Source organism: Oryctolagus cuniculus, chromosome 4 (genome assembly GCF_964237555.1).
Source record: "Oryctolagus cuniculus chromosome 4, mOryCun1.1, whole genome shotgun sequence".
Taxonomy (NCBI): Eukaryota; Metazoa; Chordata; class Mammalia; order Lagomorpha; family Leporidae; genus Oryctolagus; species Oryctolagus cuniculus.
The window spans coordinates 161,675,200-161,699,804 of NC_091435.1; the positions used below are offsets into that span (position 1 = coordinate 161,675,200).

The window sequence follows — 24,605 nt, forward strand, 5'->3', positions numbered from 1 at the left end:
TGCTGCAGGATCCAGCCTCTGGTGTATCTACTTCCGGGTGTTTACCCAGAAGACACGAAATCCTCGTGTCAAGGACATACCTGCTCCACCATGTTTATTGCAGCACTGTTCACAGTAGTCAAGATACAGAATCAACCAAGGAGTCTATTCTCAGATGAGTAGATAAGATCTGCTGTATAAACACACAATGGAATAGTGCTCAGCCATAAAAAAAAAAAAAAAAAAAAAAAAAAAAAGAATGAAATCCTGTGAGTTGTAACAAAATTGAAGGAACTGGAGGATATCATGTTAAGTGCAATAAGCCAGACCCGGATAGATAGAGCGTTTTCTCCCTGATATGCGGGGGCTAAAACACACTCAATCTAAACAAAGAACAGTGATTACCAGAAGCTTGGGGGGCATAGAAGGAGCTTGGACAACGGGCACCACATCAGAGTTGGGTCTAGAGTAAGTTCCTGGCATTCCACGGCATGGCCGAGAGACTCAAGTGGGCACTGTATGAACAGACAGAGGAGAGCAGCTCCAAGGTCCAGTCATAAAGCAGTGTCAAAGAAGGGGAAATGCTGATGACTGTCCTCGACCAGTACACCTGGTGTGCTTGTATGGAGATGTCTCACTGTAGCCTGGAACTATGCGCAATCCTGTTACTAAGAATATATACTTTTTAAAAAAGAGAAACTTGGGGTTTCTCAGAACCCCCCTCACCAGGCTGTTTCTCGTGCTGCCTGGCTCTGGCTTTCTGGTTGAGGGGCAGCCTCCTGCTGCCCTGATGCATGCACATGGCCACTGCTTTGTGTTGTTGCACTGTTGTGTTATTGCTTGTTATTTTCATTGTCAGTTTTATGGGTTTTTTTTAAGGTTTATTTATTAGAAAGGCAGAGGGAGAGGGAGGGGGAGGGGGAGAGAGGAGGGAGGGAGGGAGGGAAAGAGAATCGATCTTCAGTCTACTGGTTCACTCTCCAAATGCCCCCAACAGCCAGGGCTGACTCAGGCTGAAGCCAGAAGCCATGAACTCCACCCTTGCCTCCCATGTAGATGCAGGAGCCCAAGCACTTGGGCCATCCTCCACTGCTTTCCCAGGCACATCAGTAGGGAGCTGGATTGGAAGTGGAGCAGCTGGGACAGGAACCAGCGCTTAGATATGGGATGCTAGCATCGCAACTGGCAGCTCAGCTCAGCAGTGGCTGTGTTTCCTTTTTATTTTGAAAAATTTCAGAACATGAGATTAATATAATGAGCATCCATGCTATCTCCTTAGCCAGCTTTGGTGGATGTCCACACCTTGATGCACCCTCTCCATCACGTATTATTTTGAAGTAAATTGTAAACATCTCATCTTTTCATCTGTGCATTTTTTAACATGTTCTAAATGATAGAAACTTCTGCAAAGAAAAACAAAATAACCATGCTATTGCCACCCTCCTCAAGTAAAATCCCCATCCCAAGCCGCTTAATCTCTCAGATTGCCGGTTTTCTGTCACAATCTCTTTAGAGTTTGTCTGAATCTGAATTCAGAACAGGGTCACAGTTTGCAGTCGGTTAATAAGCCTCCTAAATATTTTGCAATTGGTTAATAAGCCTCCTAAATATTTTTAAAAAGTCATTTATTGGGGCATAATTTTCATAACATTTAACTTATTTATTTTTTTATAGTTTGATGAGTATGACAAAAGTGTAGTCACTGGGTGCTGGCATTCTGGCACAGCAGGTTGATCCACTGCCTGTAACGCTGGCACCCCATGGAGGAGCACCAATTCCAGTCCTGGCTGCTCCACTTCTGATCCCGCTTCCTGCTGTGATGCACCTAGGAAGGAAGTGGAGGTTGGCGCTAGTGCTTGGGCCCCTGCACCCATGCAGGAGACCTGGAAGAAGATCTGGGCTCCTGATTTTGGCCTGGCCCAACCCTGGCTGTTGTGGCCATTTGGGGAGTGAACCAGCAGCTGGAAGATCTGTCTGTCTCTCTCTCTGTCTGTCTGTCTCTCTCTCTCACCTTTCAAATAAATAAAATAAATCTTAAATAAAAGTATACAGTCGTGTAAGCTTGACTCCAGGCAAGGTGTGGAACATGTCGTCACTCCGAAAGTTCCCTCGAGGGCCTGTGGTCAGTCCCCTCCACTCCCAACCCCCTGCAAAGCTCTGCAGTGCCCTCCACTGTTGTGGTTTTGCCTTTCCCAGGATGCCCTGGGAGCAGACTCCCTCTGTGCCTGCCTTCCCTTAGCAGGATGCCTTTGAGTTCACCCATGTCGGGGCAAATGTCACTCTCCCTCCTAGATAACTCTGCCTGGCCTTTCATTGCAGAGCTGTAGTCAAGTTCATCCACTCACCAGTTTATGAGCATTTGAGTTGAACCCTTTCTAATCCATAGGTTTCTCTCTCCTGTCCTTTGGCCTTGCAACAGCCTTGTTTAGAAACCCATTCAAAGCCGGTGCCGCGGCTCACTAGGCTAATCCTCCACCTAGCGGCGCCGGCACACCAGGTTCTAGTCCCGGTCGGGGCGCTGGATTCTGTCCCAGTTGCCCCTCTTCCAGGCCAGCTCTCTGCTGTGGCCCGGGAGGGCAGTGGAGGATGGCCCAAGTGCTTGGGCCCTGCACCCCATGGGAGACCAGGAGAAGTACCTGGCTCCCGGCTTCGGATCAGCGCGGTGCGCCGGCTGCAGTGCGCCGGCCGTGGTGGCCATTGGAGGGTGAACCAACGGAAAAGGAAGACCTTTCTCTCTGTCTCTCACTGTCCACTCTGCCTGTCAAAAAAAAAAAAAAAAAAAAAGAAAAGAAAAGAAAAGAAAAGAAAAGAAAAAAAGAAAGAAAAAGAAACCCATTCAAGAGTTTGTTATGGTTTCTGAACTCGGCATTGGCTTTTCCTTCAGGATGCCCTCATGACAGGTGCTTACTTGTAAGATACTAGCAACCAGTGATGGTCATTGCCTGGAGCCATTAAACTTTCATCATGTTTCTAAAATGGTGTTTCCTCATTCTATTGCTCCTTCTCCATGTATTAGCTGGATACCTGCATCCAGAGAAACCTGCTCTCGTCTGTTAGTTGTCCAGCGGTATAGGTATAAGATTTGCAGCTGTGGAAAGAAGGAAATCCAAGGTAAAAGCCTCATCATTCCACCAGGAAGGTCCATGGTCAAGACTAAAGTGTCCACCCATTAATGGGAAACCTGGCGTGGGCCCTGCCTGCTGTCAGCTCCCCAAAAACCACACCTGATGGCGCTTTCTCTTCCTCTTAGAATTCCAGTGCTGACCATCGTGTCCGGCTGGACCTGGGCCTCTGGGACAAATTCAGCGAGCTGGCCACCAAGTGCATTATTAAGATTGTGGAGTTTGCTAAGCGTCTGCCCGGCTTCACTGGCTTGACCATCGCAGACCAAATCACCCTGCTCAAGGCCGCCTGCCTGGACATCCTGGTAGGTGCCCTCCTGGATGCACTCTGGGGAGCTGCAGGGGTGAGGGTGGGTGGGCAGGAGGGACTTCAGTGATCTCCAGAGAAGGTCCTGGTTTTCCCAGCCTCCCCTGCTGCCACCCCACTGCGCACAGCAAGTCCCACTCTCCACGTATATCTCCCTTCATTGCCAAAAGCTCAGGGACTCCCTGGAGTTGGACAGAACCTCTCTCCTTCTAAGCTGGATAGATCCCTCTGTGCATGGCCCTGGGAGAGGGCCGGCCTCCTCGTCTCACCCTTCAGTAATGGCTGGCTCCCTGCGCCGCTTCCTGAGGCCACCTGTCCCAAGACAGGCCACGCCCAGTCATCAGGAAGTTCATCTGGCTGCAGGGTGACCTTCTTCCTTGCCACTCCTGCTGACCCTGTCCCCAGAGCGTCACACCACATTGGTAGCCACTTCCATGGGATAGCCTAGAAGCATTGAAGAAATTGGCAGGATTCTCCAGGCTAACCCAAGTGGAGCAGCACATCCGCCCTGCCCTCACCTTGCTCCACCTCCGCCTGTGGCCTTGGAGACTCTTTCCTGTTGTCTCAGATCAGGGCCCATGACAGAGGCCATGCAGTTGCCACTATACAGTCCTCACTGTACTGGCAGCTGCAAAGCCCCAGATCAGGAGCTAGCATGGTAGGGCTGTGGTGAGGGCCTCAGGTAGCAGCGAGAGGGAGCCCTGGTCCCCTTTTCTCCTTTTAAAGTCATGCATCCCATCCTGGAGCTGCACCCTTGCAACCTCATCTAAATCTCATCACCCTCAAAGACTGCATCTCCTGATACCATCACAGTGGGGCTTCGGGCTCTGGGGAAAATACAAACATTCAGCCCATGGCTCCTCTGGGAGCCTCAGTCTCCCCAGCTGTGCAAAGGGGGATTGCCAGTGCCCCTCGGCTCCCTGCCATTCCCACACTGTGGCTTCTAGAGTCTTAGAGTTAAGGCTGCTGTCACACCTCGACCTCTGTGCACACTGCTGGCTGGGCGTCTCCTCTGTGCCCCCGTGGGGCTTCAAGGCACAGGTGCCCTGTTCTGGCTGGGATGTTCCTGCCAGAAGAGAGGGGGCGAGGGAGACTGGCCTTCAGGGGTGCATCAGAAAACGGGCAGTACAGCCACCTGTGGAGGGGCTTTTGCTTTTTCTTAGATCTTCCACTGCTTTGGGGGAGAGCTGTTCTGCACGGCCAGTGGATTGACTCAGTAAAATTCAACACCCACACCCACGACCCTGCTTGGGAGGAGCAGGACAGTTTGCTGGGTGGGGTCGCTTTGTGCTTCCTCTAAGCCAGTCTTGGGAAGGCAAGGCGTGCTTTGAAGTCCTCCGGTGCAGTGTCCCTTTCTGCAGAGCCACGGGCTCAACCGCGAGCCAGGGTCTTCTCCCCATGACTTAGCCCCCCACCCACAGCAGGCCCCCTCCCAGCCTCCAGCCTTCCCACACCCGGGGTCGACATTGACTCTCTTCCAGTTTGACCAGAATCAGTTGCTGTGATCTTCCTAGTCACTCTCTCCAAACCTCAGTTTACCTGTGTGCAAAATAGCGCACTCACTGAGGTCATCACTTCCGTGGGACCAGAGGTGGCCATGGGCCCTGGGTACTCAGCAGTGATGTGGAAAGTCAGGGCAAGGCCGGCGAAGCATCTGTGGGTGATGTCAGCCCCCATGGCATTGTCAGACCCCCCCCCCTTTTTTTTTTAGAAGAAGAGAATAGATTTATGTATTTGAAAGGGAAAGTTACAGAGAGAGAAAGGGATGTCTCCCATCTGCTGGTTCACTCCCTGAAGGATTGTAACTCCTTGGGCTGGGCCAGACTGAAGCCAGGAGCCAGGAGCTTCTTCCAGGTCTCCCGCGAGGGTGCAGGGGCCCAAAGACTTGGGCCATCCTCTGCCGCTTTCCCAGGCCATAGCAGGGAGCTGGATTGAAAGTGGAGCAGCCAGGACTTGAACTAGCGCCCATGTGGGAGGGTTACCCCTTTATGCCACAGCACCAGGCCCAGTCAGGGACTTCTGGCTGCTGGCCTCAGGGGCCGGGCTTCCTGGTGGGGATGCCCAAGGCAGGGGAGGAAACAGCCATAGGAAGGGAAGCCCTCAGCCAGGTGAGGTGAGGCAGAAGGCACACTTCCCTGGCCCCAACCAGATTGCATTTCCAAGAATTTTTAGCAAAAGCGGTTGCTCCCAATGTCCCAAACAAAGCACAACTTCAAAAAAGCAGCTTTGGGATGCGAGTCTTGCCTGGCCAAGCTGTTCGTCTAAGACATTGATGGGTGCCCAGAGTGAGACAGAGAGACCAGATGAGCAGACACACACATGGTGACGGCATGCAGTGCACTCGGAGCCAGCGCCTCCTGGGGTTGTGTGTGGGCGCCCAGCAACACAGGGCCTTTTGTGATGGTTCGTGAGCCGTGGCTGGCCTGTGATGGGGGCACCATCAGCTGCAGGATGTGGAGCCAAGGCTTGGGGCAGGGAAGGGAAGAGTTTATTTTATTTTTTTTTTGACAGGCAGAGTTAGAGAGAGAGAAAGGTCTTCCTTTTTCTGTTGGTTCACCCCTCAAATGGACGCCATGGCCAATGTGCTGCGGCCGACGCGCTGTGCCTATCTGAAGCCAGGAGCCAGGTGCTTCTCCTGGTCTCCCATGCGGGTGCAGGGCCCAAGCACTTGGGCCATCCTCCACTGCCTTCCCGGGCCATAGCAGAGAGCTGGACTGGAAGAGGAGCAACTGGGACAGAATCCAGCACCCTAACCGGGACTAGAACCTGGAGTGCTGGCACTGCAGGCAGAGGATTAACCAAGTGAGCTGCGGCACTGGCCAAGAGTTGTTTATAACTGGAAGATTGCAGGGACCTGAGAGCCTGTGCCTGTCCTGCCCTGGCTGCCAGCCGTGCCCCAGTCCACCGAGAACACGGAGCCCACAGCTGCGCCTCCCTGCCAGCCGGGCCCAGGCCATGCCGAGGCCCAGCTTTGAGTTTCCCAATTTCCCACAGTGGCCCAGCAGCCAGAATGTCTGTCAAGTTCAAGAAGCTCCTGGAACTGTTGGAGGTAGAATGTTCTGTTCCTATCCTCACGCGAGAGTCGCGGCATCCTAAACTTGTGTTCGCAGCAGGAGAGGGAGCCCCCAGCATGGCGCCCTGGCCTGCCCTCTGCCCTCTTCTTCCCACCTTTCCTCTGTAGACCCTTAGGGATCCAGGCTCTGTCAACTCAAATGTCCTACATGCAGGCATCCTGGAGGCGGTGGCTCTGGTTTTCCTCCTCCCACTCCCTCCCCTCCTCCCTGCCTCTGTTTCCCCTTTCCTCCCTTGCACACCCATGCCCTAACGATGGGCTGTGTGCTGGGGGCTGTGCCAGCCTCTGAGGACACCGCTGTGAGCCTCAAAGATGGAAGTCCCTGCCCCGTGGAGCTGGTGGGGGCAGGGGCGGCCAGCGAGCCGGCAAGAGTGGGTGCGGCGGTGTCTTCAGAGCCCCTGCGGGCAACAGAGACAGGATCAAGGGCCGGAGCGGGACTAGGGCGGGCAGGGGCCCTGTCTCTGGCACAGGTCGGGAGGAGCTGGCTTTTGAAGAGACCGGATTGAGGGGACAGAAAGAGGCAGCAGCTGGAAGGGGTGCTGATCAGAGGTCTGGGGGCAGCAGGGACAAGAGGGAGTGGAGTCGCGAGGCCCTGGGGACAGCAGAGGCCCTGGAGGGTGTATGAACACAGAGGGAGTGTGCCTGTGGGGGAGGAGGCATGGGGAAGCCTCAGGCTGCAATCAGGGAGGAAGGGCGTCCCAGATCAGCAGCTCCACCTGAAGCATAGTGGCGCGGTCTGACTTACAACACCAGGGTTCATTCTGTGCTGCTGTTTGGTGCTGAAGCCCTGACAGGACAAGGAGGACAATGACTCGCTTGCAATGCAAAAGCCACAGTTTCCCATCAGCACCGTGGCCAGATGACAGGGAAAGCTGGGATGCAGGAGCGGTGGGTGGGGAGCAGACCGGAGTCCCTCCTTCCAGGCCAGGGCCAGCTGCTGTGCCGGGCTGCCCCACGGTATGAGCTGAGCCACGCTTCTCAAAGCAGGAGCCTGGAAGGGGGCTGCTGGGATTTGCCAATGTGGGAGAAGCTGCCCATCTGTCCCGCCTCTCAGGGGCTCCCCGCTCCCCTCCTGTACCTCCCATCACTTCCTCGAACCCTGGCAAGCTCTTTGCTGACCCAGAGCCTTTGTGCACTTGGTTCCTTCCACCCGCGGCACTCACTGGCCTTCCTATCACATGGTTCCTGGCCACCCCTTCCTTAACCTGGCCAAAATGCTGCATCTTCCAAGACGCCCACCTTGACTGATTACGTGGTTCCCACCCCCTACCCCGCTGCCGCTGGTCTCTCTGATGGCATTGAGATGCGGTATGATCAGAAGCCTGTTCACCAGTGTCTTCCAAGTGGGCTGCTGGCTCCACAAGGCCGGGACCCATGCTGGAGTTGGACGCCAAAACGGAGTCATGCAGTGAATACTGCTGGGCGGGTGGGTTGGTGGACGGACAGACGAGCGGACAGATGGACAAGTGGATGTGTGAGTGGAGTGGGGAGTGGGAAGGTAAATGTATGTATGTATGCAAATGTGGACGGATGGGTGGAGGGATGGAAGGGAGGAAGGAAGGAGTCAGGGGTCCCAATGCCAGCTTCACGGGTGAGGTCTCTGCCGGTGCGGCACGGGGTGTCCTTGGGTCCCTGTGCTCACCTCGCTGTTCCCAGGAACAAACCCCAGCAGTCAGAGCAGCACGTTGTGAGGGGCTGTGTCAATCAGAACAGGCTCCTGCCTCCTGGAGCCCGGGAGGCTGCGTGTCCGCAGCCAGGCGTTCCAGCACGAACCTGTCCCTCCCTGACCTCAGGATGCAGAAGGGAGCTCCGAGTGGAGGCCCACGACCCGAGCTCAGGCCTAGCATCTTCCTTGGCCGCCTGTGCCATTGCCAGGAGCTCCTGTGAGTCTCTGGCCGGAGCTCTCCAGTCAACGTAGCCAGCCAGGTTCCCAGGGTTTTAATCCTAGCTCTGCACTTAAGAGACTGTGAACACAGGGAAGCTAAGTGTTCCCTCTGAGCCTCTGACCTCATCGGTGAAATGGGTATACTAACATCTCCTCCCTAATGGGCTCGAATTGATTTAGTCAAATAATCCGTTAACTGACTCATGGGAGAATTGACTCATTGCTAACACCAGTGCCCCTTTCAATAAGCTCCCCCCTCCCCAGCTGCCTTCTCCTCGCCCTTACCCCCTCCCCCTCTACCCAGTGTCTGAGCACTGCTTGGAAATAGCTTGCAGAGCTGCGTGTCCAGTTCAGCAACCACGAGCCCCTGGAAATGGGGCTGCCCTGAAGTGCCGTCATTACCGCATAGATGCTGGATTCCAAAGACTTCATGTGTAAAAATGTGAACTATCTCCGTAATGATTTTTATATTGATTACATGCAAAACACATTTGGTTCCATTAGGGTACGTGCGTCCCCATTTCTCTTACCATCTTAAAGGGAAGCCTCTCGGAGGGCAAACCTAGACAGCTGTGCGCGACCAGAGTCAGCGCTGCCTTCTCAGCAAAGGCGGCTGGCTCGGGTCCTGCGGGGGAAACCTGTTGTCCCCCGAGCTCCTGCCGGTCTGTGTGCCGGGCATGTGCACTGTGGTCACCGTCACCACCTAGGCATTCCCACCAGCACTGGGGTAAGTGGTCAGATCTGATCAGCATCTGCCTACAAGGCGCCAAAGAGTGTGGAGACCAAGATGAGCAATTTGAGCTCCCTCTTTTGCCTCAAAACAGAGCAATTCCTAGCTGTCCCCCCTTTCTGAGCCCTAAGTCAAATAAGAGCAAGAATCCCTTTATCAAGTTGTCTTAAAGACTGAGTGTAGGATAGGAACAATACTTAACATACAGCAGGCATGTAATAGATATTGCCAACTATGGAAGACCCAAGCTCTTTTTAGAAAACAAAATCTTACTCATCTCTTTGTCTCCAGCAGTTGACCCTGTGCTGGGAGAAGTACTCAGCAAATGTTTATTTGAATCAAACAATGAATTTCCTTTAACAGAAAGATGTTTCTCAAAATTTCTCGTGTCTTATCATTCCCTAAGTAACTCCAGCCCCTGCGTTTTGCTTCTGTAGTCCTTCGATGAAAGAGCTGGAGAAGAGGTTGAACATCCCCAAGGGTGCACCACTTGCCCACAGAGTCGAGGACTGTTTGGAAATCTCCTGTTGTTTCCAGCTCACGTATGATCAACAGTATCAGGGCAGGCTGGCGTCGATCACACGTCATACGTGGGCTTGTTTTTTCTTTCAGATTCTGAGAATTTGCACCAGGTACACCCCAGAGCAAGACACCATGACTTTCTCAGATGGCCTTACCTTAAACCGAACTCAGATGCACAATGCTGGATTTGGGCCTCTCACTGACCTCGTGTTCACCTTTGCCAACCAGCTCCTGCCTTTGGAAATGGATGACACAGAAACAGGCCTTCTCAGTGCCATCTGCCTCATCTGTGGAGGTACTGGTTACCTAGAAAACCCCCAGGGATTCCACGGACACCTTCAACCCTCACTGCTATTCGGGAATTATTTTGCATAGGAAAAGACATGTGAATAAAGCCCAGGCACATTTGGGATTCTTCTGCCCTGAAAGAAATGCCAAAATGCTGTTTTTCTCCAGTTGCCACAGGTTATAAATTACCTGGGGACATTTTAATGATGGCCCAAGGGACCTGCCTGTTCTGTTAATTTAGTGGCTGAGAATACCAGTTATTGGCTGGGCCTTCCATCAGCCCTTCGAAAATCTGGATAAAGTAGGGCTTTATTCTCTGTAGTGACCCCTGCTGGCTCCAAGGAGACGGAATCATAAGTGGTTAAAAAATAACAGCATTAATTATGGGGCAAATTTACCTTGCCTTTATAACAATCCTGCTCAAGGTCTGCTTTAATTTCGATCAGTAGTGACACCTTCTGGTCACAAGAGGTAATTCTTTCCTTTGGATAAAACAGCCATCAAAATGTGCCTTAGATCAACATGAAGACAATTATTTTCAAGTATCCTTGCTTAAAGCAATTGCTTTTTTTTTCAAATCTGCATATGTGATTGAATCATTAAATTAACAAAGTCCTTCTATAGTAGGAACAAGAAAACAAGGAAGAAGGGAAATGGGCAGAACTCTTTTTTTATTTTTTTTTTAATTTTTTTTGACAGGCAGAGTGGACAGTGAGAGAGAGAGACAGAGAGAAAGGTCTTCCTTTGCCGATGGTTCACCCTCCAATGGCCGCCGCGGCCAGCGCACTGCGCTGATCCGATGGCAGGAGGCAGGAGCCAGGTGCTTTTCCTGGTCTCCCATGGGGTGCAGGGCCCAAGCACCTGGGCCATCCTCCACTGCACTCCCTGGCCACAGCAGAGGGCTGGCCTGGAAGAGGGGCAACCGGGACAGAATCCGGTGCCCCAACCGGGACTAGAACCCGGTGTGCCGGTGCCGCTAGGCGGAGGATTAGCCTAGTGAGCCGCGGCGCCGGCTGGCAGAACTCTTCTAACTAGAAATTGCATGACCCTTTCTGTCCTGATACTCATTTTCTAATTATTTATTCCTGGTCTCTAGACCGCCAGGACCTTGAAGAACCAACAAAAGTAGATAAGCTACAAGAACCGTTGCTGGAAGCACTAAAAATTTATATCAGAAAAAGACGACCCAGCAAGCCTCACATGTTCCCAAAGATCTTAATGAAAATCACAGATCTCCGCAGCATCAGTGCTAAAGGTATGGCCTTAGCCTGCGCCAGTGGCAGTGGCAGTGGCCTAGGCCTGGCTCACTGCAGTGTGGTGGTTTCCAACTCCATGTCCTCATGCAGGGTATTTAACAGTTGCTGTCTGTTCTGAGGTGTGGAACTCACTTCTGTTTGGACTAAAATTTACTTATTTGAAAGAATTACAGGGAAGGAGAGAGAAAGAGACAGACAGACAAAGGTCCTCCATCCACTGGTTCACTCCCCAAATGGCCTCAAGGCCGGGGCTGAAGCCAGGAGCTTCTTCCACATCTCCCACATGGGTACAGGGGTCCAAGCACCTGGGCCATCCTCTGCTGCTTTCCCAGGCACAATAGCAGGGAACTGGATCAGAAGTGGAACAGCTGGGTCTAGAACCGGTGCCCATATAGGAAACCAGCACTGCAAATAGCAGCTTAACCCACCGTGCCACAGCGCTGGCCCCAAACTCAAAAGGAATTAAATAGTATTCTCTCCTTAGATGGAAATAGAGCATTAAAAACCTTATTCTTCATAATGATCTTAACAGGGAATTTTAAAAATCAGATGATTAGAAAAATTTTTGAGAATATAGCATATGAGAGCCTTTTTAATATTCTACTTCGACAGCTCTGGTTTATGTAAATTTAACTCCCAATTTTTCCAGGAAAATCCAAACCTCAAGAAAAATTAACAGTACTTACGGTAAAAGTGATTGGTTGTTTTTCTTTCAAGCATTGCTGTCTTGTATATAGGCAGATTTACTTCCATACAACTCTAAGCAAAGGAATTCTTATTTTCCTGAGTGCCCAGTAATTTACAATTGCAGAAGTGCCTAGAGCCGTATCTATCACATCGCATGTTAGACTTGGGAGTTTCTATGTAGAGATGAGTCAGCAGCTAGCCCCACTATGCCGCTGTCATCCTCCTTTCCCCTGGGCCTTGCAGACCCAAGAAACAAACTACATTTCAGAGAGCGCTCAAAAGCACAGGAGCAGCAAGTCTTGGGTTCCTTCCAAGAGGTTTCTTCAGTGACACATTCTGAGTTTATCCCCAGCATGAGATAGAGTAGAGGCAAAGGTCAGATAACATTCATAATTGCATTGCTCAAGCACTGGTTATCTGTAATTTTTTAAAATGAGGCTGTTTAACTTAATACTGTCATTCACTATAAATAGCTAGACCAGTGAGAAGAATTTACTGTGAGTATGGAAATATGACAATCTACATTGTCCACAACATTAACCACTAGCCCACATGTGGTTCTCAAGCACTTGTAATGTGGCTAGTGCAGTTAATGAATTTGAAGTTAATAAGCCACCTATGGCTACAGGCTACTGTACCAGACGGTGCAATGCTACATGAAGTTGATAATCACTGCATATTGATTATTCAGGTCAATTCCTCCATTTGTGGAGAATTTAGCATCCCTTTCAACCATTAGTTTTAAAATACAGTCTGTTCTTTGTCTTTGTAAATTGTTATTTTCTGAAACTGACCCAGGCACGAGACTATCACATTTAAACATGTTACCGTATCTCTGCTCCTTTTCATATAGTAAAATTGTTTTAACGTTGTAAAATCAGGATACTCTGGGAGGTATTGTTTGCACTATCTTGTTTTAAGATGAGCAATGTACTGGCTGCTGCTTCCACAAACGATGAGTGAAGTTAAATCAACAGTGGAAAAGACCCTCTATCAGTACTGTGCCCCTGAGCTGGTTAACAATCTAATCTAACCACTGTTCCAAATGTACTTATTTTCGCATGTATGAGAGCTCTAGTAATAAATACCTCTGCAACAAGTAAAAAGTCTGATTTTCATAAGCAAAAGTACATCCAAGAAAACACTCTTGTTAAAATGAGCTGGATAAAAAGGGCCCACGTTTTTCTCAATTCCTTCACCTTAACTAGACTTCTGTTATGTGTTTAAAAGGTGCAGAACGTGTAATTACCTTGAAAATGGAGATTCCTGGATCAATGCCACCGCTCATTCAGGAAATGCTGGAGAATTCGGAAGGACATGAACCCTTGACCCCAAGTTCAAGTGGGAACACAGCAGAGCACAGTCCCAGCATCTCACCCAGCTCAGTGGAAAACAGCGGGGTCAGTCAGTCACCACTGGTGCAATAAGACATTTTCCAGCTACTTCACACATTCCCCAGTACCTTCAATTCCAGGATTTAAAATGCAAGAAAAAACATTTTTACTGCTGCTTAGTTTTTGGACTGAAAATATATTAAAACTCGAGAAGGACCAAGAAGTTTTCATATGTATCAATATATATCTTCCTCACTGTGTAACTTACTTAGAAATACAAACTCTTCAAGTTCTAAAATATCAGCCATTTCATGCAACCAGAAACTAGTTAAAAGCTTCTATTTTCCTCTTTGAACACTCAAGATTGCATGGCAAAGATCCAGTCAAAATGATTTACCCGGTTAAGTTTCTGAAGACTTTGTACATACAGAAATGTTCTTTCTATACTGTATGTTTGGTGCTTTCCTTTTGTCTTGCATACGCAAAATAACCAAGACACCAAGGTTATGAAATAGACTACTGTACATGTCCACCTAAGAAAGTTTAAAAAGTTACTTGTCTGGCTTTCATGGAATAATCAAGACATCAAGGTAAGGAAACAGGACTGTTGTACAGTATGACAATTGAAGACTAATGGTATTCTAATTTAGTTAGTATGGAAGCTTGTCCTTGCTCTTTTTGATGCTCTCGGATTGCATCTTTTATTTCATGTTGCCCAGTAAAAGTATACAAATTGACTGCACTAGCAGAAGAGAATTCTGTATCGGTGTAACTGCCAGTTCAGTTAATCAAATGTCATTTGTTCAATTGTTATTGTCACTTTAAATTAAAAGAAGTGGTTTATTTCTTGTTTAATGACATAACTACATGGTTTAAAAAAAAACACTACATTTTTACAGTAATGATAGCCTCCAAGGCAAAAACACTTTTCAGTGTTAATAAGTTTTTGTTTACCTGTTCACAAGCCATTAGGGAAATTTCATGGGCTTAGTAGGCTGGTCTACCACCTGGACCACGTAACTCTAGTGTCCTTCCTGGTTCATGCCCAATACTGGGATTTTTCTCCAGCCTTCTTGATGCCAAGGGGTTCACATTAACTCCCAAAGGCATGGGCATAGAATCTGCCTCCTTTGACCTTGTTCAATCACTATGAAGCAGAGTGAAAGCTGTGGTAGAGTGGTTAACAGATACAAGTGTCAGTTTCTTAGTTCTCATTTAAGCACTAGTGGATTTTTTTTTTTTTTTGATATATTAGCAAGTCTGTGATGTACTTTCACTGGCTCTGTTTGTACATTGAGATTGTTTAACGATGCTTTCTATGTTCATATACTGTTTACCTTTTTCCATGGAGTCTCCTGGCAAAGAATAAAATATATTTATTTTAAAGGTGTGTTGGAGCTTTTACTATGTTTTCATCTTCAGTAAAGAGACAGAGAACACAGTTCCATTTTTAATGTTTAAATTTCATTTCAAAAAGCAGGTCTGTTGTCTGCAATCATGACAATTAAAATCTGTGCTGATGCACGGCAGTCTATTACAATTCTACAAGCCAATCAGACAGTACATGACATTTCAATGAGTAAAAAAGAGCATAAAACTGCATGTGTAAGAACAAAATGTTAAAAGGCCTACCACAATAATAAAAAACCATCAATTACATCATCACATTAAAATAAGCCAGATGTACAAAAGTCTGAGACAGAAAAGACAAAAGGACAACACAAGGTATTTGTTGAAAAATGTTTCTGTGCTCTTTGGGCACTTAATTAAACATTGCAAAATCAACATCTTCTTCTTCATCAGATTCTGCAAAATATTTTACTTCTTTTCTAGCTCGGCCAGTTCGTGGCAGAGAAGGTGGTTCAGAAGTGAAGTCTGAGGGGAAGATGTCCACATCTGAATCCTGATCAAAAGATGTTTTCTTCGGTTTCTAGATTTTTTAAATTAGAGGAGTCATGTTAAAAACTACTACTCCTTGGAAAAACAGGATGAGATATAATAGTTTGCTACCTTGGTGGTCTGTTTACCAAGTTCTAGCCTCAAAAACGCAACACCATTTATTAAATTTTCCACAATTTGAAGTACCTCCTATTACGAAACAAGTATGCACGATGCCCAGATAAAAAGACAGTTTGGGTATTTACTTATGTACTCAAGCACTCAGAAGACGACATAATCCTGCAGGGAATAGTACACACTAGCAGTGTTTCTACAAATGTATAGAAGAGTCACCAAGGTGGACTTACAGAAAACAAGATGGCAGAGGTCATTGTGCAAAGTAGCATAAAGCTGTAATCACTTAAATACAAACATAATGGGAAGAGGGAAAAATAAAGGCAAGGAAGAACATCTGATGTCATTTATTTACATGAAAGAGATGGTATACTTCTAAGAACTCATTGGGAAAATTAGTCACAGTCAAAGGGAATGTTTTTGTTCTCCTCTTGCTTGAGTCTGCCTTTCAAACAGACAGATGAAGAGAGATCTTCCATCTACAGGTTCACTCCCCAAATACCTGAAACAGCCAGGGCTGGGTGGAAGCCAGGAACTTGCTGCAGGTCTGCCATGTGGGTAACAGGGACCCACATGTACTGGATTAACACCTACTGCCCCCCAGGGTTTGCATTCACAAGAAGCTGAATGCCAAGTAGAGGAGCCAGGACTAAAAGCCCTCCATTATGGGATACAGGCATCCCCAACAGTGACCTAACCACTGCACCAGAGGCTCACCCCTGAATTCACATTTTTAAAAAATCAAAAAAATAGTCTAATGTTCTGATAGCATAGTACTACTACAGTTCAATGAATGAGTGGATAACTATTCCTAATCTACTTAGCATCTCCAAAAAAAGTCTGATTATATAAATTTATGCTTGGATAATTCATTAACCATATACAAAAGCCCTCTCTACTGATAATCGATACAAGGTTTCCAGCTGTTACAAGACTTCAGGTACCTTACAACCTAAGTCAGTTATAATCATGTTAAACACAATCAGGTACTACGAAGACATCCCTGATTACCTTGCTTGTGGTTTTGGATGGTTTCCTGCCAGGGTTATAATCACCTTCATTTTCGGAACCAGAAGCTTTCCTTTTCTTTGCCCCTCGGCCTTTACCTTAAAATAATACAAAAGATTTTTCTCTCAAAGCTAAGTGTGATATACAAAAAAAAGACAACCAAGCATTACAATTTACTTCTTTGGCATGCCCAATCAGTGGGGCACTGGAATCCTGCACTTTTAAATATAAATGGTATACAATTAATTTGGCAGCATCACTTCAATCCTGTAGTTGACATGACTAAAGAATATTTTGCAAATACGTTTAGACTATGGGAAAAGTCCTAGTGACAAATTTTAGTGACCTTGATATGTAAAACATTTACATTTTGCATATGTGATCCTTGAACCTGAAAAAGGAAATTTTAGAAGAATGCTTCTCAAATAAGTTTTGATGGACATATTTTTAAATTTCCAATTTGTCATTGAATACTTCTAAAAATGAAACAAATTACTAACACGTACGTTTTAAATGTTCACTCTCAATTTTATTCCTCATAGACTAGCATTAATCCATCACAGATCCCACAGGGAACAGCAGTCTTAGAGTAACTGCCCACTGTCCTTAACACTTTTAGTTGACAGGGAGAGGACGTCTATCTTCCGGTTCACCCCCGAAATGTCCACGTAGTAGGGGTTGGGCCAGGTAGAAAGGGGCTAAGATCTGTCCAGGCCGCCCCTGTGAGTGGCAGAGACCAAGTACTTACCAGGTCACCTACAACTTCCCAGGATGGAACCAGGAGCAGTCTAGAACTCAAATCCAGGTTTGCTGCTCTGGGATGTGGGTAACACAAGCAGCAGCTAAACCACTGTGCCAAATGCCCACCTCAAAAGCATTTTAAACCATTCAACTGTCTAACTTTGTTTTACAAATGAAAAAACTGGGACTCAAAGCTATTGGACCAAACTGCTGTTTCCTTTGGACCCTAACTCAGCACAGTCTTAGACATTCTGCTTACTGAGTTGTAAAGCAATTTAAAATACATGGGTGCTCCAAAAAGTTCATGGAACAATGAAATAAAATTTCATTTTTATGCAAAAAAATTTTTGCAATTTATGCATATTTTTATAATACATTTACCATGTACTTTCTGAAGACCTCTTATATGCATGGAGTTCCTTTTATTTATTTATTTTTTTGGGCACAAAAATAAACTTATCTTCGCATTCCAGCTTTCCATGAACTTTTGGAAGCCCCTCCTCCAAAGTTTCCAGCATCTTTAAATTCACTGAAGTTAGTACTCTCCACACGGCGTACATCAAAGGGTTAGATAAAGATAATCCTCACCTTTTGGTGCTGTACTCTTCTTTGGAATGCCAAATTCTGAATCTGAGTCAGAGTTTACAGTCTCTACTACTTTCTTCTGTTTGGGTGTTCTCTTGGGCTTAGGGGTTGTATCTGAAGTTGGTTTTCCTATTAAGCAAATTTCCATTTCATAGGTCAATGTAATATACTTAAAAAAACAAAGCTAAAGTGAATTTAACAGTGGAATTGCTGACTGCTGATAAGTAATTGAATAGCCTTAAATAATGAAATGGTTTCTCTCTGCTGGGTGCCAGTGTAAAGGCAAATAATCTCTCATATATGACAAAATACTTTTTATTTAATTATGCATAATTTACCTTTAGATAATTCAAATGAGTTTAAGCAAGGGCCATTAAAATTAATGAAATGGTAACTTTTAAATATAGTCATGACAAAAAAAGCAGATTTGACATTAATTATAACCTAAATGTAATCATGTTAAGCTCCAGCTTGTAACATGTTCCAGAGGAAAAATGCAGTTTTTATAATGCTCAATATAATTGAATGGAAATGCATTAATTTCTATTCAAAGTTAAAACCTAGACTTGGTACCTTAACAGAAATAAATATGAAAATCCTAGACAAGTAGACAAGGCACAAGGCCTTTACTTTGTTGAAGTTTGTTTTAAAAGTAAACCTTGTTTTTCAGCTTCATCTGCAGTTCTATGTGAAAATTATTTTTTTTTTACTTGTTTAATTAATAAAACCCAATTTAGGAAAAAATGTCATGGATGAATCCAAATTGACTACAGACTTTTCTACTTAGAGAAATTTTATGGAAAATGTATTCCAGTTTCAGTCTGAGACACTAGAGATAGGGCTCCAGCTGTTGGCTAATGAGAGCCCTTAACTCTCATTATGGCGAGGACAGCCACAGCTGGATCCCAGGGTCCTCACAACTAAATTTGAAATGAGAGCCATACATAGACTTAACATAGCTGGCTGATCTAGGGACCACTTTTCTGTGGCACAAATCCCAGTTCTTCCTGGGTTAGGTGACACTTTAAGATTTACTTATTTGAAGGGGTTGGGGGGGCTGGATCTTACACCTGCTGGTTCACTCCCCAGATGGCTAAAAAGACCAGGGCTGGGTCAGGAGCTTCAACCAATCTCCCACATGGGTAGCAAGGTTTCAAAACACCTGGGCCATTTTCTGCTGCTTTTGCCAGGCCATTAAAAGGGAGCTGGATCAGAAATGGAGCAGCCAAGATTCGGAGCAGCACCCATATGGGATGCTAGCATTGCATGTAGCACATCTACCAGCTAGCCACAATGCTGGCCCCGTTAGGTAACACTTTCAACTATGCCAGGCAAGCATGGGTCATATGTCTAAGTACTATGGTCCACCTTTTTGCTGAAAACTACTCAAACTACCAAGTGGAATCGGGTTAACACAGACAATCCCACAGAGGAACATGAATTGAAATGGCGCATTTTATGAGTGTCATATTTTGCAAGGAAAGTAGAGGAATCTGAAGCTTTTCTAGAGTCCCTGAAATTACCCTGCAAGTCATTGTTCAACTAAGGCCAAACTAGCTACTGGAGAAGCAACCAAACAAGAGGGTGGCATGACACTGGAGCTTTTTAGTTATTGCTCAACTCAAATTCATTAGGTTAAATATGGGTAGACAGCTTAATGAATGACACAAGATGACATTTCAATAAGTGATGAAGCACCCACATTTTTAGGGTATTTATCTTTTTTTTTTTTTTTTTTTTGCCACTTCATATGAGCGTTTAGAAAGAAAAGATGCTTAAAGAGTAATTATAGGGTCTATTTCAGTTTGGGTTCCTCACAAGCAGACCTTGCCTGATACAAAGAAAAGAATTCAACCCAAGAATTTGGATAGTGATGCACAAGGAAGACAAAAGTTAGCCAAGGAAGAGAAGGAAGCCAGTAATGAAGTTATCAAGATACCCATCACTTTGAAAGCCAGTATATAAAACATACATCCCAGAGTTAGCTCACCCTCAAGCAAAGAAACATTTATAGGCCAGCTTTCCTCAATCACTAGTTAAGGGCAGCCACGGGCAAGATTGTTAATACTCTAACAAAGCACAAAGAAACTGGTCAATGCACACTGAAGTAGTTAAGGGCAGTGAGGCATGGTCACCTAGTGTACTGGTTCTTATAGCCAATGAAAACCACCACAGTCCTGTAAGTATGTATTTTTCTTAAAAATATGTTCTGCTGGGGCTGGCGCTGTGGCATAGTGGGTAAAGGCACCACCTGTAGTGCTGGCATCCCTATGGGCGCTGCTCTTCTTCCAATCCAGCAATCTGCTATGACCTGGGAAAACAACAGAAGATGGCCCAAGTGCTTGGGCCCCTGCACCAGTGTGGGAGACCTGGAAGAAGCTCCAGGCTCCTGATCGGTGCAGCTCTGGCCATTACAGCCATCTGCAGAGTAAACCAGCAGATGGAAGACCTCTCTCTCTGCCGCTCAACCTTTCAAATAAATTAATTAAAAAAATGTTTTACTACATTCAATACATGTGTCTCTACAATAGTGTTGCTGTTATGGATCTTTAAGATCCTTGAGGGAATAGCTCCTATTTATTTACTTACTTGCTGTCATATTTTTTAAAAAACACAAAGCACTAATACTGACCTCTTTCAAAAAGCCCAAGGTATATTCTTTGGTACTATAACAGATTCATGAATGAACTCAAGGTGTTTTGTGAACAATCTAAGGCTATGGACAAGAAAGAAGCTACATAGCTCACAAATTTAAAAAGGACCCCAACTCAACCGACCAATCCCGCCACATGAGGAGCCGAGACACCACTGACACAGGGAAAAAATCAGGCTACTACCAATACAAAATTTTAATCCACTTAACAACCTAACAACCACAAAGGAGCTTTACTAGAAAGCTATCTTTAGATATCAACACATGGGATTGTTTTATAATTACATTTTAAAATGCCATCTGATAGACAATTCTTTTGCATAGTTATATATTCAATGCAGTTGCACATCAATCATCTCTATAGTTTATTTTATGCAATGCTTAATAAACAAATCTAAGTACATACCCTTTTTGGCAGCTGCTGTTTTACTTGGAACTTTATCTGTTTGTTTCAAACCAAACGACGGGGAAAAAACAGAAGCAGAATCTTCTTCATTACTGTCAAATTTAGCTGAATCTGAAAATTACAAAGCTATTTTAAGTATAAAGACTCTACAAAGACCTCTTAGTAAACCTGGATTCTTTTAACTGATGACTTTAGTAATTGATCTAAAAATTCCTATTTTCTGATCATCTAATCCAGAATATACAAATAGTGAAAATATAGAGAGACCAATGTTATACCTCAAAAATGCTAATTCTGTTATAAATCAATAGAAATGCATAATGAAAATAGTTCCAAATACTAATCATTTAAAATTGACCAATTAAAATATATACTGATGATTTAATTTTAAATGAAATATGAAAATGTTCTATGATTTAGTATTTAAATAATACCATTAACCATTTCAATAATATCAGTTATAACACCCAAAAAAGATCTGCAAGTATTCATATTTTTAAATAAAGTAATAAATTAATTAATTTAAAAGGTATGCAGGCTTACTTTCAGCTTATATTTACACTCAAATCACTTTAATCAGTCATTTCTCCCCTCCTTTATAGACGGGCAGGAACTTTTAAAATGGCTACCTGGATCTAAGTAAATATATAACTTTTGATATACCATTCAAAGTCAATATCCATACATAAAGGATATGTACCAACTCTAGGTTTGTCTCTATGTGTGTATTTAAAATCCAAGAGAGTCAATAAACTGTTCTCAAAAAATTACATACAAATAATGTAGGGAATAAAAACATACCCTGCTTAAATCGGCTCTTATGAAGGTTTGCATCTCTCAGATAAAAACAGGATTAGAAAAACACATCTGTATCTATGTTGGTTCCCTTAAAGCTTTATTTATACATTCACATTGCCAATGCAGTCAAATTTCAGCCTCTTAAAATTTCTATTTCATGTATTCTTCAATTCAATACTACCTTTATAAACACACTACACACAAAAACACAGTTTAGCACCTGCCTGGCTAAATGATTCCATAGTGATTATTTTAAGAACTCAGTAGAATCACCTCAGAAAAACAAAGTAAATCTTATTACCTTAAGCAAAATGTAAAGAAGCTTTATGCTCATGAAAATTTTTGATATCAAATTATGACCTACTGATTTATCTGCCACTTTCTCTCCACCACTATATAGTAACCAACAGAAAGAGTAAGAGTGCATACCATCTTCTGACTTTTGAGAGTATGAAGGAAATGAGAAGAGACTCCCGAAATCCTGACTTTTTTTGTCATGTGAAGATTTTCTATTAGAAAGAAAACAAACACCACAAAGAGGATATAATTCAAACATCTTGTTTCAACCCTATTATTTAATATGTACTGCAAGATTATAATCACAGGATACAACTTTAGTTCTCACTTTCTCTGTTAAAGAAAGGGCAAAGTTTTCTCCCTTCATGTGCACAAAAGTGTACACATATACACAAACTATGTCTATACACATATATACAGATATCTCACAAACCAATGATTTAACATTAAAGCAGAATAAAAACTGAGCAATGTCTTAAAGTTATTCAGATTACCATTAAACTACATTCTATGATTGACCAAAATAATTGTTCTAGAAAATAACATCAGCAAAACACGGGCAAAAACCACAGAGAAAGAATCCCCATTATGGCAGGCAATAATCCCATATATGATCCTAGATTACAGGTGACCAGTTATTTTAGGATCTTGGTCAAGGCAAATTATAGTAATTCTTTACAAAATATCTAAGAGTTCATAACCTCACCAAAATCAAGAAAAATAAGACCAAACCTAGGGAAGAAGCATGAAACTGTTCATTCTAAAATCTTAGTAACTTTTCTCAAAGCCAAGGGTCATCCAATCACATTCCATTGGCCTACTGACTATTCCTGTAGATAATGGTTTTTTGGAACACGGCTATCCTTATTTATTTATATGTTGTTTATGATTGTTTTCTTGCTATAGTGGCAGCATTGAGTTAGTTTTGACAAAAATCATATGACCTACAATGCCTAAAATATTTAACATCCATCCCTTTATGGAAAAAGTTTGCCAATCCCTCCTCTAAAGGACAGCCAACAGTTATGGGAACAGCTGCAGTGTTAACTAGATTTATTCCTTCATGAGGAAGACCTTAGCTACAGTAACAATTTCTTATGGAAAGTTCACTATAAGACCTTTGGCAGATCCCTACAACAACTAACTGTACCATAATACTAAATAGCAGTTGCTTCAAAACTTACTCTGGAGTAGTTTTTGATTTGCCTGGTGAAAATGTATATTCATCTTTATCCAGGCCATCTGAAGGAACAAATTCATCTTCCCCATCATTTATTATGGGAGATGCTTTAACTTTCAGCTCCTCTAAGTCATTATTGTCATCATCATCATCAGCATCATCATCCTCTTCTTCTGAGAAATCAAATGTGTATTTAGGTCTTTCAGCTAGGAGAAAAACAACAATGTTAAACTCAAATCTCAGCTTTACCCACATGCAAAATTACTGATAACACATTTGAAAAATATTCCTACTATCTCCAAAAATTCATGAGAAAAAAAAGGAAACATTTATGATAAAAACTGACAACTTTGGCCTCAATTATTTGACAGTATTAACATCTGTCTTACGTCTCCCAAGAGGCTGTGTGGTAATGCTGCCTATATTAAAAGAGCATAAACTGATGGGACTGATTGATCAGAATGATGCTTGTTCTACTCAAACGTAATTCAAAACCACTGAGGAGGGGCTAGTGTTGTGACGTAATAGTTTAAGCCACTGTCAATGATGCCAGCATTCCATATGGATGCTGGTTAGAGTCTTAGCTTCTCTACTTCACATCCAGCTCCCTGCCAATGTGCCTGAGAAAGCAGTAGAAGATGCCCCAAGCGCTTTGGCCCCTGCACCCACATGAGACACCTGGAAGAAGCTCTGAGTTCCTGGGTTCAGCCTGGCACATCCCCAGCCATTAAAGCCATTTGGGAAGTGAACCAGAGGATAAAAGATCCCTCCCTCCCTCCCTCTTTCTGCCTTCCAAATAAATTTTAAAAATAAAATGAAAAACCAATGAGGAAACTGGTCAATGGGGCCATGGCAGAAATAACTACTAATTTTTCCCATTTCTGTGACTACAAATAACAAATTTTATTGTTCTTCAAGAAGTATTAAACTTTCTCTTAACCTCTTGCATAAAAATTTCTATATTCTCTACAGGGTTAGTTTTACTATGATGTAACAGTAATCTTTCAGATGAATGAGAAGAGACAGAAAACTCAAGACCTCAAAATATTAGCAAAATAATAACTTAACAGAATGTTTTAAGATACCAGTTATGGAGAAAGGCACATTGGTACAATGCAAATACATTTTCTTATAATTTCTAACATATATAATACGATTTAAAAATTTCTTGGAGGATATGTAATTTTGTACTTTCTTTTTAATGTATAGAATAGCCTCTATGTAATTTCAAGCATTTAATAAATAATTTTCATGTAACTTAAGTTGCTCATGTTAAAGATATGCCTATATAATAATAATTACAGACATTAGGAAAAAGAAATTCAATCACTTGATGACTAGAGAACCCAAGAATTTAAGGCCTGACATATAATTAAAAATGTCTCTCTCAAAGGTAAATCATAATACAGTATCACTCATTTTAATAACGGACTTAAATGGAAAATAATCTATAAAACAGGAAACTCAAATTATCTGAACACTTCAAGTTAAAAAAGATTAAACCGCATGCTTAGCAGCAATATGCAATAATAAAAAGGAATTCTGCAGTCTAACTTTACCCGTGGAATTATCTAAAAGAGATCTATGTGCATGGAATCAAACTCCTAAAGAAGAGGAAATTCTAAGAAGTCTGAAATAAACAAAAGCACAAAACACACTTTTTGCTACCTCTACCACAGCTGGTATATTACCAAACATCTTCGAACTAAATGTTGAACAGAACTTATAAATCTGTAAGAAA

The 24,605-nt window shown here is 44.1% G+C and overlaps 2 protein-coding genes across 6 annotated transcripts in view; one reads left to right on the forward strand and one right to left on the reverse strand.

Moving 5' to 3' along the window:
• The window catches only part of RARB (retinoic acid receptor beta), a 436,317-nt gene extending 421,748 nt beyond the window's left edge, over positions 1 to 14,569 (forward strand). For all 4 annotated transcript variants that reach the window (XM_017346749.3, XM_002716220.5, XM_008266071.4 and 1 more), the window contains exons 5-8: positions 3,230 to 3,406; positions 9,709 to 9,913; positions 11,003 to 11,161; positions 13,080 to 14,569. In XM_017346749.3, the coding sequence (XP_017202238.1) occupies positions 3,230 to 3,406; positions 9,709 to 9,913; positions 11,003 to 11,161; positions 13,080 to 13,276 (738 nt within the window). In that variant the 3' untranslated portion in view covers positions 13,277 to 14,569. The remainder of the gene's footprint in view (positions 1 to 3,229; positions 3,407 to 9,708; positions 9,914 to 11,002; positions 11,162 to 13,079) is intronic.
• Positions 14,570 to 14,620: 51 nt separating this feature from the next.
• Positions 14,621 to 24,605, reverse strand: part of TOP2B (DNA topoisomerase II beta) — a 70,208-nt gene continuing 60,223 nt past the window's right edge. For both annotated transcript variants that reach the window (XM_051818505.2, XM_051818504.2), the window contains exons 31-36: positions 22,869 to 23,070; positions 21,817 to 21,896; positions 20,590 to 20,700; positions 17,534 to 17,659; positions 16,208 to 16,302; positions 14,621 to 15,113 (exon numbers count right to left, since the gene is read on the reverse strand). In XM_051818505.2, the coding sequence (XP_051674465.1) occupies positions 14,946 to 15,113; positions 16,208 to 16,302; positions 17,534 to 17,659; positions 20,590 to 20,700; positions 21,817 to 21,896; positions 22,869 to 23,070 (782 nt within the window). In that variant the 3' untranslated portion in view covers positions 14,621 to 14,945. The remainder of the gene's footprint in view (positions 15,114 to 16,207; positions 16,303 to 17,533; positions 17,660 to 20,589; positions 20,701 to 21,816; positions 21,897 to 22,868; positions 23,071 to 24,605) is intronic.